Source organism: Microplitis mediator, chromosome 4 (genome assembly GCF_029852145.1).
Source record: "Microplitis mediator isolate UGA2020A chromosome 4, iyMicMedi2.1, whole genome shotgun sequence".
Classification (NCBI taxonomy): Eukaryota; Metazoa; Arthropoda; class Insecta; order Hymenoptera; family Braconidae; genus Microplitis; species Microplitis mediator.
In genome coordinates, this window is record NC_079972.1 from 5,798,312 (window position 1) to 5,814,696 (window position 16,385).

Sequence of the window (16,385 nt, forward strand, 5' to 3'; positions counted from 1 at the left end):
AAAAGTAATAATAAAACGCAAGAAAAAAAAGGAATGATGATTATACCACACGGCTTTTATATGAATCCAAATGCATTGTCGAGGCGAGAATGAAAGGGAGACAAGGCGCGAGAGACGCGAAAGGAGAAAAAAGGAGTCGACATCAACGAGGGACTGTTGTTGTATACAACAACTTCTCTCTATAATACTACTCAGATGTTGTTGCTGCATCGAGAGAAAGGGAACTGAGAAACTGAGAAGAGGATCGTCTATGCTGTACCACAACTGAGCTATATACACAACTCTGAGGTAAGGCCTTTAAGGCCCGGCTCTGTACCATCATATTATATATATAAATATATATACATACATAAAAACACACAAGCACATAGACACATAGACACAGCATCAGCCGATGGAGTAGAGAGGATGGTTGGTCATATACAGCATACTCTTCAGAGACCCCGTGGGACTGCCGCGAAGATATCTCGCTTAGTTTCATCTCTTTCCAACATATTACAGTCTACACTGCTCTCACGGATACGAATCCAAGAATCTAGGACTCAGGGATGTATATATATTAACATGAGTTCGCCATCACAGTCGACGCGCGCATGGTCTTGTACAAACGCTACGCTATAGTCTTAAGAGAAGGAGCAGGATATTTTTATTTTTATTTTATTTTAGTTTTTTTTCTCAAGTTTTTATCCTTACTCGCTTTCGACCACCATGTGTTCTCTCTGTTCAAAACTCTTCGTCCATTTTACCCGTTGCATCACACTAGAATTTACTTCTTCACGGTTTTATTCCCATTGAAAACTCAGCTCTTGCTGTTGAAGCTGATGCTACTGGTACTGTTTTATTTTCGTTGTTGTTATTGTTGTTGTTGTTGTTGTTGTTGTTGTTGTTGTTGTCTATTATTATCATTATCGTAGCCATAGCAATAGTCATAAACACAGCAATTATTATGACGAGTATATAATGGAGTTAAGAAACAAACAACGAGGAAAAAAAAGTAACTGAGATGAGATTTAATGTCCCGTTAGTGTCACAGTCTCTTCTGAAGAAGTAAAAAATAAACATAGATGGATTATAAATCGAGTGGGTATGTCATCAAGTTTGAATTTATTGAACAAGTACGGTTGATATAATAGCAAAACTAGTTAATAAGATAAATAAAAGAATGTAGAATGAAAAGCGTGTGAACTAAAAACCGGTCATCGCGTACTCCCTTGAACAAATACTCAAGGATAATCCGTCTAGATCTCCTGTTATTTCAGGTACTCGTGTAATCCTTCTCTGTGAATCGGATTCGTTGTTCTTTTAACTTTTTTTCCTTTCTATTTCTATTATTTTATTATTCCATGTTGTTTTTTATTTAACATGCACGCACAATTTTTTTGTTTTCAATTTCTCAAACGGTCGGGACCAGAAAAAAAAAAAAAAAAAAAAATTGTACCTTGCTAATAGAATATTTTTATACTCATGGAATAACAAACGCTTTGTAAATTGAATTGAATTGAATTATTTCTAGAGCAAAACGTCAAACCAAAACACATTTTTACACATATTTATTTATACGTTTTTTTTTTATTCTTTCAAAGTTTTTTTTATTCCAATTGTTTAGCCGTTTACTGAAGTGACGGTCACAGTTCAGCGAACATGTCCGGGACACCGTGATCATAAACCGTGCCGACACACTCTCACGTAATTAATAAACATTTCCTCATGCATATAACATATATACGTACATAAATATATACATGTTCACATAAAGTTGACTCAGTAGTCAGACAAGAAAAACCACAAACATCTAAAGTCGCACGAGAACCGACTAACTGGGTTTACCTTTGCTAAACTATTATTTTAAATTTTAAAAAAAACGCAACATAAACGTGTCAGTTTTAATAATGAGTATTATTTAACGCTATTTAATTATAATAACAAAAAAAAAAAATATTTTAACTCAAGTTATACTAAAATAAAATATTTAAAAAATGTATAACTTAAATTAGTGTTTAGACAAGATGGTTTTGTGGAAGAATGAAAAGCTTAACAATTTATCATCAAGCATGACGAATCTCTTTCACTCTATTTCTTTTTTAAATATATATATACAAGTTTTAAGTTATAGTTGGGTCTATTGGTCCCTCTATCCTGCTTTGGAGTAGAGTACGGACGATTGACTAAGTATAACGAGGGGTTAAAACTATCCTGTTTTTTTTTGTTAGTCATCCAGAACACAGACTAAAGTAGTATGTGGATACATAACATAAAGGGCGGTAGAAATATATATATATATACATATATATGTAAAAGTGCATTGCAGGGGATTGAGTGTAGACTAGTAGTAGGCGCGGTCTTTTCTTAAATGCCGGGAGCCACGAATACGAAATAATAAAATCCATTGGTATCAGACTAGTTGTTGTATATTTCAATGCAGCCGTGCCCTGGAGGCGCCGCATCCTCGTACTCCTTTTTTCATTTTATTCAATGGTGTGACGATGATAGTGAGTATTGGTACCCTGTCTTCTTTTCCTCCTCAATACTATTGGCTATATAGTATAGTATATAATATATAGTATACATTGGTGGCAATTTGCGATCAGGTTTGAATCGAACCGGCGGATGGATAAACGCTCGATTAATAATCGCCGCCTCTCGTCGAAGGTCGTTTTGTGAGAAAGCCGCGCGCGTAATATTGCCGTAGTGGCAGCAAATAACCCAGCATATAAATAGATATATATATATGTATGTATAAAACACCACCGTATCACAAGGCAGCTCTCTAAAGCTCTAAAAAATTAAATAGTCTCACTCGATTTCATTTGCCGACTTTTATATTATTATTTTAATTTAAAACACGCGATTTTATATTATACATAATATATATTCACCGACCGATTAATCGAATTCCATTGGAGATCAAAAAAAAAAAAAATAATAATAAAAATAAATGAGAATACTGAATGAAAAATAATAAAAAAGAACAAACGATATGATTAGATAGAATGATACGCTAGTTTAGATTAGTGTAGGCTGGGTTATTAAAAAAAATTTTTTTTTACTCTGCGTGTAGTGACGATAGGAAGGATTAATAAACATTCACGCGGCCAGAGGTCGCGTTACTACTCCATTCATTTTTATTTTGTTTTCATTTTTTATTATATATTTATATCCCCGAGCGGACCTTGACGACTCTCTTATCAGATGGAGCAACTAATGAAATAGCCAGCACTAAGAATAAGAAAATATTTAATTCTCATATCGTGTGCATAACTTTTTACTTATTTTAATTTGCTATAACATTCTAATGCAAGTAGAAAATAATTAGAATATTAATTATTTAAGATTAAATTGTATCATCGTAATATATTAAATATATATTTTATTAACTGGCGCATTGTTGGCCGAAAAATTTTCAGCCGTCTCGCCATATAACTCCTTTTTACAGCCGCATACCTTATTCAGCCATCGAAAACAAGACAGAAAGATCAAGGGAGAGGGAAAGCGAGCAAGTTCATTCTCTTCTCAAGTTATATATCCACATACATATACATATTATATACTTAAGATTTAAGAATGCCGGCGATACAGCCAACGAAAAACCCCAAGGATGTTATAACAACAACCAGGTAGAACTATCTCGTCCAGGTATAAGGATATTATCATTTCCAAACGGTATTTTTCGTTAATATATTTGCCAACCCAGACCGTAAACTTATTCCACGGTTAATATTTTTGTGAACAAATATAATTTATAGTGATCCTGAAGTTAGCAGACAATTTTTAATTTTTTGTTACTAATTTAATTTAAAAAAAAAAAAAAAAAAACTAAAAATATGCACTTGTAGATAATTAAAAAAACTTCAAGTGCAATTTCTTTAAATACTTTTTTTTTTAAATGTATCGTTTTTAAAAAAATCCAAAAATTATTAGACCTCGGCTAATTTATGTGCGTGAATGTAACAGACATCAGACAAATTAAAAATTATAAATAAATAGAGTAAATAATTAATAAAATTAAATTTTTTAAAAATTTTGATATTAATAAGTGCATTTTTTGTAAATATTATTTTTTAAATTATTTCAAATTTTAAATTTGTCTGTCTGCTCCATTCATACTCATGCTAATTTCAGTATCATAATTTATAATTAATTTAAACTTAAACTTGATAAATAGAAAAGAAATAATGAATTTTTTTTTTTTTTTAAGTAACTCACCGTTTTTCTGGCGGCCTCCAGCTCTCGTTTATCTTGGTCGATCGTTGGCTCCTTTCCACCCACCCCCTTAAACGCGCAGAATCATTTCGAGCGCCCGTTGCCTTCGATCCCTTAGCACACTTAAAAAAAAAACTAAAATAACCTAACAACCCTTATCCACGGAGCTGATTAACCACTTTTACCATAAGATATATATTTTGTGTGGCCGATAACACGCGACCCTTTCCAGTCGCTCGACCGGTATTGCACGCACACACTGATAATCACACACTTTTTTATATCTCTTTATTATTATTATTACAATTGTTGTTGTTATTATTGGAGTAAGAGTGAAAGAACCCTTTCTCTAACCACCAACTTGACCTTGCGATATTATTTATTGGATTGCATATATTTTAAATAAATAATAGAGGTCTGTCCAGCAAGCACAGGTATACTTTTAATTAAATACTTTCAATTAAAGTCAATGATCCTGTCTCGTCATACACAAGACATCTAGTATATTGACTTTTATAAAAAATTTTTAAAGTATCTACTATCACGTCTCGAACCAAATCGAGTATATTTTATTTAAACAAATATATATTATTTATAAATCCACCTTAACTGTGTTGTGTCGCACAGTTATTTCACCTAACTACGAATTTTTCAGCTTGCAAATTCACCCTTCACTTCACTTTTAACCATTTACACGGTTACTTTTTTTTTTATCTTTACTTGGATTAAAAAAAAAATGTTCACACACCAACACTTTGTCACTATTTATACACTAATTATAAAAAAAACAACTCACGTATTTATTTTCCAGGTCTTTTCGCTCATCAATATATCGATATTAAAATATAAAATGAATTGTTGCGTGCGTGGGATGGATTTAAAATATCACGCCGTAAATAACGTTATCACTTAACTCCAGTATGAATCCTAAAAAAAGTTAAACATAAAAAATATCTGAGCATTGAGAAAAAAAACTGCCGTAGTTAGAGAAAGATGAGAAACGATAAAGGAGCGTAAGTTTAATAAATAAAAATAAAAAACTTGGTAAGCCACAAGAAAACGGCGAACTCTGCCTCCCACGACACAAATACACGTCTATCTATATATATGTATATGCATATGTATATATGAATACAAATATGTATAACAACACACACTGGTTTATATATTTATCTCTCTTTCTCAAACTTGCCGGCAACTCTCACTTTAGCTTTCTTTCCTTCTCAACATAACCATTTATTTATTTCGTTTTTTTCTTTACCTTTTCTCCTCTGTCTTCTGCTACAACTACAACTATCCTCTAACACTAACCAACACTCGACCACTCACTTTTTTTAAATTATTTGATTAGTATTATTAATTACAATATTTATAATAATACTATTATTTATATTGTGTAAAAAAAAATATTTATTTATAAAAAAAAGTAACACGAGCGTCCAGTGTCCCTTAAAGAACGTGATCGAGTCCGCGCATTCTCCAGCACGAACGGCGCTAAAATGGCGATCGAAGTGACAGCTCTCGCGCCGGCTCACTTTGAAAAAATATTATTCCACGAGCACTTTAACTTTATAATTTTAAATACACCGGGACAAGAGACTCCATTTATTGTTGGTTTATAATAAATATATATATATATTATTGTTTAAATGTATAAGTTTAAATATATAAATTGAAATGAAATTTAGTAGACTAACATGAGTGAGATTAAGTCGTGGAGTTAATGAACTCGTGTATTTGTTGTACTGAGGATTGAGAATATTATTGTTGGTTTAGTGTCTATATGATCTCACGCGTCTCGTTAACACACACACACCCTAAGCACCGCTCCGCACCCTCTCGACGTTCGATGGCAGTTTTATAATATTTAACAACCCGGTACAATGTGCCACCACTTTCGCGATTTGTGTTTCATACGTTTTTGCGTGCCCGGACCACTCACGGGACTCAACTGCTGGGCTGCTGCTGCTGCCACTGTTAGCTTCCCTCTTACCTCCTGTATCACCCCTCCAGTCTCCTCATCTAAAAACCAATCCAAGTCTCGACTGAAGCCCCTCTACTCTATTTCTATAGAAAACCTGACACACTCCAGTGCTACCCTCTGTATTCGCTCCTGGAATCGATGGGTACTAACCGTCTGGAGAACATTAGCTGGCAAAATAAATCTCCAAGTATTTAAACTCCCACGCCCGTCTCACGACCAATCGAGAGTTCATATATTTATTATTGCTGTTTCGATACCCAATTAAAATTTTAAGCGGATTATTTAACTTCTGCTTGTGATTAATTTTTTGATAACGACCATGAGAAAAATTTACTCCAGGCTATTTTTCAATTGGAAAATTAATTAAATTCATTAAATTTGATTTTATTGGAAAAGCGCGAGTTTAATTTATGACTTTTCCAGTTTATAATTTCGAATTTTTCTAATTAAATGTTTTTAGTTTTTTCAAGTTTTAAATAGATTTAAATTTCCCGCGAAAATACATTTTTTTAAATCACATACAGAAATTACTAACATTAAAAATTTTGTAATATTTTATTATTTTGCGGACTAAATTATCATAATTTTATTAAAATTTAATTAATTAATTCTAAAAAAAGTAAACCACTCGTTTAAAAAATAACAAAGTATTTAAAATTTTAATACGCTTGTGAAAATTCAAGAGAATATTCATCGTATAAAAATTCAATAATAATACAAATAAAAAAATATTTTAAAATAAAATAAATTACTCGATAAAAATCTATATCTATAAAATGATAGGTATTTTTTTTCAAACGCCCATCACACAAAAACTACTGAATATTTTGACACGAAATTTGCATCATAAACTTCTGCGTATTTCAAAGAAGGTTTTTAGCTATATATTATTATCATTTTAATGATAAAAACTGTATATTTTTCAAATTTCATTTCAATACTTTTGATCGATTATCGATCGTTCTTTCTTTTCAAATCAAACAAAAGAACATTATATATGGGGCATTCCACGACAAATTGACCACTTTGGAACCAGACCCCCTTCGATTTGGCTAAAAATTTTTTCTCTTTTTTTTATCTAACCAAAAAAAAAATGGGAATTTGAAAAAAAAGGTTTTTTTTCAATAAGCTAAAACTTTTTCAAAAATTGACTTATCAGGACGTTTCTTTTTTTAAAATAGTCGTCTTCAAATGTAGATTTTGGAAAAAATTATTTAGTTATTTAAAAAAAAATTTCCCATTAATATAAAGTTAAAACTAAAACATAAAATATTTTTTATTCTTGGGCAGTCATAGAGACTGCAGGTTACTAATTACTTAAGTAGTAAGTAATTGTGTTAAGATTATTTTTTTTTAATTAAAATTTTGTTTTATTAAAAAAAAATTAAATTAAATAAATTACCTGGATGGCTATCGATGTTTTTACTCGTTTGTGAGTGAAATGTAAAGCAGGAAAACGATAGAAATTCAAAATGAGGATTTAATGTATGAGAGAGGGATAAAAAAATGTTGAAAAAAAGAAAAAAAAATAAGACGGATGTGCTGTGTCGATTTGCGAAGGCACGTACCAGAGATCTTTTCTCGATTCAATTTTGGCTCGAATCTTTTAGTAATCCTACACTTTGGAATATTTTTTTAGTTATTTTAAAAACAAATATTTAAATTATATAGTTACACTTTTATATAAATAGTATATTTAGATGCTACAAAACTATATCATTTATTGCAATAAAATAATTAAACTGTGTGATAAATTATAGTTTATTTAGATGGACTACTGCGTAATGTTATTTCAAGTCCAGACTGTATTTACGTACGGCAACATCAACATCAACAGTACGGATCAATCGGTTGTGTAATTGTCGAATCATAATGGGTATAACGAATCGTACTATTGTAATTAATGTATTGTCTATAGATAATTAAACATGTTACGCGTTAATAGAGAGATCAATTGAATTAGATATTTAAATTAATTTATTTATAATTATTTATATATTTTAAAAAATTTAAAACCTTTTTCGGGCGAGTGTTTTACATAATAAATAAATTTTTTGTTCATTAAAACCCCTTGCTTAGTAATTAACAAAGTTAAATTATGTTAAAAGTAAAAAACGAAAATCATCGGAGTACAAAAAAACAAGACGCTAAAAGCGCGCAAACTTTAACTCCAGCTAAAGGGGGAGATGTCACTAATTGACTTTTTTTTTACAGCATTTTCTTAAAAAATGTGTATACAAAATTATACATTTTAATTTTAGATAAACATCCGTTAATAATTTACTTTTTTAGTAATTCAACCCATTTATGAAAATAAAAAGGATTAAATTTGATAAGATTGGGAAAAATTTATGACAAATATTTTATTTACAAAATTAATAAAATCCCTATATAATGTGAACGAAGAACTTGAGCCATTTAAATAAAAGGACCTTTTTTATAGAGAATCAAATTTCCTAAAAAATCGTTATCTGCATTTTTACTGTAAATTTCGTTATTTAGTTAATATCAACTCAAAACTCAAATTTTCATTAAATAGTATATTACATACCTAGGCCAGTAAAATAAGAAAAGTCTCAGAGCACATGTAATTGTTGGCCGAGGCGAAGCCGAGGTTGACAAACATGTGGTCTGAGGCTTTCTTTTTTACTGGCCAAGGTGCGTATACTATTTTTCTGCTCGACAAAGCCGGAAAGTTGCAACTTCGTTCAGGGCAGCGGCCCGAAAGTTGCCACTTTCCGGCCGGAGGGCAGAAAAAATGATTTTCAAAAGCAATACAGAAAAAACAATTAGAGTCTCAGTAAAATTATTTCGGAAACTTTTGAAGAGTATTATATTGCCTACAAAATACCGCAAACGGCGACCCGATAACTTGAAATGCGGCTGAGCTGCAGAGAATTGAAAAAAAAAATCTTAACTTTCCTACGTATTCTAAATGGGAAAACTTCAAAATCAAATGTAAAGTATTTAAAATTAAAATTAAGGACTGAAACTTACAGGGAATTTTTTTCAATGTTTACAACAAAATTTTGAAGTGGGAGTAAAGAAAAAAAAATAGTCGTTCAAAATGAATCACCCTAATGTATATATATTTACATATTATTTTTCGAGACCACTCAAAAAAATAAGACATATTACGGTAAAATTTTTTTAGTTACGTTATTAGATCCACTGCAAAAACATTTCTCATACTTTAACACTGGCACCTTGAACTTTAAATACCAGAGAGCCTGTTTTCAAACTGATTACTTTAATTACAATACTTTATACCAGTTGTTAATTTATTAATGACACTTAATATGTTCTATATATTTTTTAAAATCTAAATTAAGTGTCACTGCTGCTTTTGAGTTACTGCAAACTTAAACTATTAATGTACTAATTATTCCATAAAAATGCAACCAACATAAATTATATTTTTGTAAACAAAAAAAAAAATCTTAGTATTTTTTTTTAATGAAGGAGCACGTAAAAAAGTGTTGAGAGATGAATAATCATAAAAAAAAAAAAACTCGTTCAATCTTTGGTAACCACGTGCCATTTGTTTGATATTTAAAGACTCACATGATGTACTAAAAATGAGACACGTGTTCTGCACGTGTACACATCACAAAAGAGAACAGCGTTCTCATCAAAGATACGTGCCTTTCGTATGTTACATATTTAATCCAATTATCTTTTGCTGATATTAAAAAATGCACTAGCAATTAAACAATTTTTATAAATTATTATTATTATTTTAAACAATTTTTATTTTATTAATATCTATAAATATTATCTAGCACTTTGCTCTTTTATAAATTTTTTAAATCGATGCATTTGTTGGTCCGTAACAAGTGACGTTATAAACATGTACTGCGGATTATTCAAATCAGCTTCAGTATCTGTAACAGTAGTTTCTTTGTACAACCAAGCAGCGATATTACTTCCTGACAGTACACGTATTTTTAATGATTTACGACCAGTTACGTCCAATATATGTTTCTCTATTTGTCGTCTCAGCAAATCAATACCTAGAAATATAAATTAATCACTTATTATTATTATTATTATAAATATAAAAGTTAATTACGCAAAAGTCACTTATTTCAAATTATACTTTTTTGATATAAAAATAAATTGATCCTGCATAAAATATATATTAAATTAATTAAACTAAATGTATTGATTTATTGATAAAACCTGTTAACTTAAGAGCTGAAATAGCTAGAACGTTGTCAGGTACAGCGCCTGTAGGTGCAACGTCACACTTATTAGCGATTTCAATTATCGGTTTATCCGGTGTCTCCAATTCGGTCATTATTTTATCAAGTGTTTCTCTTACATGTTCTATTTGAGCATCTTTATCTGGATGACTAGCGTCATACACGTGAACAATGACATCCTAGTAATATTTAATGAAGCGTTAATTTAAATAGATAAATTAATATTTATTTTTTATTAATACCTACAGCTATTATTGCATCTTCGAATGTCGCAACAAAAGGTTCAATAAGACCTTCTGGTATATCCTGAATAAATCCAATAGTATCCATATATAAAACTTTCAATCTACATGGCAATAAACCTTCATGTGCTGTCGTGTCGAGAGTTGCGAATAATTTATTTTGTGGCATTAATGATTGGTCGCCTGTCAATGCTTTTATTAAACAAGTTTTACCAGAATTAGTGTAACCAACAATAGCAACACTGGGTATTTTTTTACTAGATCTATTGCTGCGTATTAATTTACGGTGTTCTTTTAGTTTACTTAATGCATTCCGTAATTTTGATTCACGCGCATGCAGTACTAATTTACGTTTCTCGGATAAATTAATTCGACCACCGCTGTCTTCTGTTGTCCAGGTTAATTTTTTCCATATGTAAGGTAACTCAGCAAGTGCTACTTGTAGTTTAGCTTCTGGTGTCTTAGCATGCTCGCGAAATATTTGAATTACTATTGAATAACGATCGTAAACTGGGACACCAAGTAAGTCTTGCAATTCATTAATTTGTACTGGTCGCAATAAATTAACGCTTACAAACAATGCTGTCACTTTCGAATCATGTTTAACTCGTTCTTCAAGCATCTTCAAATTACCTTTACCTAAAAGTTTTTTTTTTTTTAATGTCATCAATGATATGCAGAGTGAATCAACAACTGTCCAACGTGGTAACGTTCTTATCAACGCTTCTGCTTCGGCTAATTGTAACTGAGGTGTCGTATTTCGTTTTTTATCAGCGCCCCATTTAATATACGGCTGCAATATTAAAGTTCCGTGTCCATGTTGAGCTGGGTTCAAATACTGCTTAGTTAAATCTGCGTATTCTCTATTGATAGTTGGATCTTCATCAATTGATTCGTGTTCGTAATCATGTATAAATCTTTTAATACATATTGAATTTAATTTAGAATTATGGTTTAATATTTTTTTATAGTTTAATAAAATAAATTTTGAAGTTTGTTTTATATTTTTTAATAAATGCATTATGTTTGTTTGTTTAATTAAATCTATAGGTATCTTTGACTTCAATCATACAAGTATCTCGGGCGTATTTCCCGCAGTAATATAATATTGGAAGACCAGAGATAAATCCAGCTGCTAATCGAGCTTCTATTGGTAATCGGTATAACTTGAAACCTTTAAGTATTATAGGTATTGTTATTATACCTGCAACAGAAATAATTTATTTTCAATATAAATTTTTGATAAAACCAGGTAATGACTTACAGATAACTGCACTGTAAAAAATTTTTAGTGTGAAAATGGTCCTTCGGTGTTATTATCTCATACATTGTCTGATCATAAGATGTGTGTGCGCGTGTCTGAGTGTGTGTATATATATTTATATATACGTATAAGCATTTGCCGTTGATATTATACGACTATTATAAGATATTTTACGGTTCGTATTAACATTTACACCGTTGTCGATGTGATTTAATTCACACGGCCAAAAATTTAACACTGTTCATCGTAAAACTTTCACACCGGCGGTGTTGAAAATTTTTACATGAAATCATTTATACCACACGGTGGACTCAAAATTTTTTACAGTGTGGACTTAGAATTACTGTTACTATTTAATGTTCATTAACAATTATCGTGCAACATTTCGTTCTTTTCGGGACTATCAAGTACTCAATTGGTTAAATATAAAATGTCAGAAGTATAATTAAATAATTGAGACACAAAATAATGATAAATGACACAATATGTCTTTCCCAATTAATTACAAAATTAATATTTATAAGTTGACAACTAACGTCTCATTTCATGATAAAACTTTGTATTATAAAAAATTGCTTATGAAGTCTGTGAAAAATGTTCTAAAATATTCAATTCTAGATAGAAGATAATCTCAATATAAATACTTTATTAAGTATCGTTTTATTGATTTCTATTAATATTTAATTTGTTTATTTAAAAATTTAAAAACTTTTAGCTGTCTGTAACTTTTACATTTACTTGAAGATCGGAACATTTTCCGCGCAACGAAAATAAAAATAAATTTATATAATTTGACTGCTTAAAGATGACTGAAGGCGTGATTAGGGGTGGCTGCAATTTGCGGTTGACATACTAGCATCTATGCGAAACATTTCAGAAATCTAGATTCAGTAGATTTTTTACTTTTCATTTTGTTTTTTTATTTTTGTTCTGCGAAAAACGCGAAATTATATGTTTTAACGTATTTTAATAAATATATCATAATAACACAATAATAATTCAATTACTGGTTTCCAAAATTATAGACAAAACTCATATAAATAACAGAAATGATCAAATATTTCTTTAACTGTCGACAAAAAGCGAAACATTGAAAGATAAAAAAAATAAAATTTGTTCGAGTCGACACGGAGAGAAAAGAATAGTTCTAATGCTTATGCAGAATGGTAACCATTACAATTTTACATAGTAACAAGGATTTTTTAGCGTCGAGAGTCACGGGACAGAGTAACCCCCCCCCCCATTTTATATGGTAACGTTAACTATGCTAGCATAGAGAGATTACCATTCTACATTGGCAAGAGAACTATGTAAATGGACGAAGTACAATGCTACCTAGCAACATTTACGATTTTTTATTTTATTTTATATTTAGTAAATGAGATTATGACAAAATGAATAACTCAAGTTACTCTAAATATACTTATGTTGAAATTGAATTAATCTATTTAAATAATTAAAATCCTGCTCATAACGAAATATCATTTTTTGATGAAAGATAAAGAATAATTTTAAAAAATTAGAAGATATAGTAAAAAACACTTTATTTACTTCATTGTCTCATATATATATATATTAAACTGTAATGACAGCTATTCAAGCATGGGACAGTAAAATTCTACATATCTCTGATTCCCATGCTAGATAGCGATTTTTAACATTCTACTTGTTTTTGATGTAACGTAGTAATCATTACCAGAAAAATGGTAATGAATCATATTCCACATAGCATTATACAAAAAATGAGCCTGGTTACTATGTAGAATGGGAATCATTGCTATTCTTTTCTCTCCATGTAGAAACAAGAAAATAGCTGTCTAAAAATTTTTCGATTACACTTTTTCGAGGATCATACAAGTAACTTAAGTTGTTGCCAAGTTTAAAATTTTTTCATCAATTGTTACCAGAGACATAAATATTCAAAGTTCAATTTTTAAAAAACTTGATAAAAAATACATGTGTTTTCTATTTAAAACTTTTACTGTCTTAAGGCCCGGGTTAATGTTAAGATTAAGAGCTACAACGTTACAGGAATTTTTTTTTTAATTATTTGAAAGAGTTTGAGGGGGTGTAACGATTAAAATTCAAAAACGACCTTAATAAAGAACACCCTAATACTTTTACTACACCATCAAATTTCATTAACTTTATTTACGTAATACATATTTATATTTTTAATTAATTTATTTATTTATTAACGCTTTTAGCAATTTACAATTTTTTATATTTTGCTTGCGTTATTCAGTGCGAATAATCAAAATAAACTACCATACATAACAGATAAACTTTAGGAATAAATTACTAAAGAAAAAAAAACAAAAAATATTAAAGTATTTGAAAATTCTAATTATTCTTGATTTTCATTCTTAATTTTTGGCTTCAGCCATTAATAGATATAATTTTTCAAATTTTTATCACGATCTTATATATTAATTAATTAATGAATAATTTACTTCAAAATATTTATTCTTATTATTTCATCAATGAATTTGTAATTACTTTTATATAGTTTGTAAATAATTTATTAATTAATAAATATAAACGTAAAATTTTATTTATGAATAAAATTTAACATCGTTTGTTTCATAAACTAATTAAATAACAAATGAAAAGTAATTAAAACTGAAGTTTATTATTATAATTAATTAATAAGACCAAGTAATTAATATAATTAACAATGAAGTACAAAAAAATTGCCTCAGACAAAAGTCGGGAGGTTCTGAATAGAAAGATCCCGAGATATAGAGAGAAAATGGGAAAACATGTTTGAAAAAGTCGTTGTAGAAATGAAGTTCGAGGATGAAATTAAATGAATATGAAAAAAAGAAGAAAGTAGAATAATTGCGGAAAAGCTAGATAAAGGATTTTAATACCATCGGGAAAAAATAACTCAGAGAGAGCTACAAGGATTATGAACGCTATGTGAAATCCAGGATTAAAATCTCTAATGACATGTGAGGAAACAGAGCAGTACTGGCAGTACAGAAATTCATCCACTTTAAACAAAATTGAATAATGCAAAATTAGTTGCGGTAACCATAATAGTACAAATTAAGTGTGAGCTAAAAAAAAAAAAAAATAGTTATTAATGTAAGTTCGAATTGATGTAAAAAAAAAATTCACAAGTATTGAAAAGCAAATAAAATTTTTTGAATATTTAAAAAAATATTTTTTAAATTTTTGATCTGCAGTTTTAAAAATATTTTATTTGTTTTATTAAAAAGAAAAATTTTAATGTCTGCTACTTTCAGTATGAAGAAAATAAATAACTTATGAGTGAGAATGTTGCAGACTTAAGACAATTAATAAATTTTTAATAAATAAATAAAAATATTGAAATTTAAAAAAATGCACGTACTGATTTTTCATTGATCTGAATACGCGTTTTTTAATTTTTATTCTACTTAATTTTATTTATTCATTTATTTCAAAATTTAAAAATTCCTACTTGTCAGTTACATTCACACTCATGATAGTTTTTTAAAAGTAATCATGAAGATAAATAATGATCCTAAAGTTAGAAGACAAAAACTTTCTGAATTTTTTTTCTAATAAATCAATTATAAAAAAAAAATAAAAATATGCACATGTAGAAATTTAAAAAAGCTATAGGTGCAATTTTTTGAAATATTTTTTTTTTATAATATAACGTGTCCAAAAATGAGTGTGAACGTAGCAGACAATTGTCAATTTTTTAAATTTTAGAATAAATGAATAAATTGTAAGTAGAGTAAAAATTAAAAAATTCATATTTAGATAAATGCAAAATCCTTACGCGCATTTTTTCAAATTTAATTATTTTAATTAATCAATTTATTTATTTCAAATTTATAAATTGTCTCATATCTGCTACATTCACACTCATGATAGTAAAGTTAGCGGACATCTGACAATTTTTAAAACTTTGAAATAATAAATTAAAATCTTTATAAAATAAAAAAAAAAAAAATACATGTTTAGATAATTTAAAATTCAGTACATGCTTTTTTTTAATTTTATTATTTTATTTTCTTATGTGTAATTAAAAAATTGTCGTATGTCTGCTGCATTTACAATCATTTCACACTCATGTCTAAAAAAATCTAAAAATTATTAGACCTCGGCTAACTTAAGTATCACAGATAAATATATAAAAATAATTACCAACAAAAAATGATCCAAAAGCATACTTAAGAGCATGCCTTGAACATGTTGCTAATTTAAGATTATAATCTTCTTCACTGATTAATTCTTTTGTTAAAATTTCATTTTTCTTACTCATAATTTCAAATTTATTAACTTTAAACAATTACACTAAATAAATTACTTATATAATAACATAACCAAGTAAAATCACTGGCCGATTTATGATTTTGAAAAAATTTATCAGTCAATTTTTTAGTACTTGTTAAATAATTTTTTGTTTTTTATTGACAATAAACAATTGTCAATTGTAAAAACAATAAACAATACGGAATTCTAACCCTTGTTATAATTTTTATAAGCAGACC

The 16,385-nt window shown here is 29.0% G+C and overlaps 2 protein-coding genes across 3 annotated transcripts in view; both read right to left on the reverse strand.

The window, feature by feature from the left end:
- LOC130666912 (plexin-A4) overlaps positions 1-6,158 on the reverse strand; it is a 163,984-nt gene extending 157,826 nt beyond the window's left edge. Inside the window, exons 1-2 of one of the 2 annotated variants that reach the window (XM_057468237.1) lie at positions 5,462-6,158; positions 4,204-5,127 (exon numbers count right to left, since the gene is read on the reverse strand). The gene's annotated coding sequence lies outside the window, so the exon portion shown is untranslated. Of the gene's footprint in view, positions 1-4,203 lie in introns of both variants that reach the window. The other variant, XM_057468236.1, reaches the window with a different exon arrangement.
- Positions 6,159-7,561: 1,403 nt separating this feature from the next.
- LOC130667074 (putative GTP-binding protein 6) lies at positions 7,562-16,337 on the reverse strand. The gene is made up of 4 exons (XM_057468482.1): positions 16,039-16,337; positions 10,636-11,835; positions 10,367-10,568; positions 7,562-10,197 (listed from the first exon to the last, which is right to left on the reverse strand). Exons 2-4 carry the CDS (start codon positions 11,650-11,652, stop codon positions 9,959-9,961), a joined length of 1,458 nt encoding a protein of 485 aa, XP_057324465.1. The 5' UTR covers positions 11,653-11,835; positions 16,039-16,337; the 3' UTR covers positions 7,562-9,958.
- Positions 16,338-16,385: the final 48 nt, after the last annotated feature.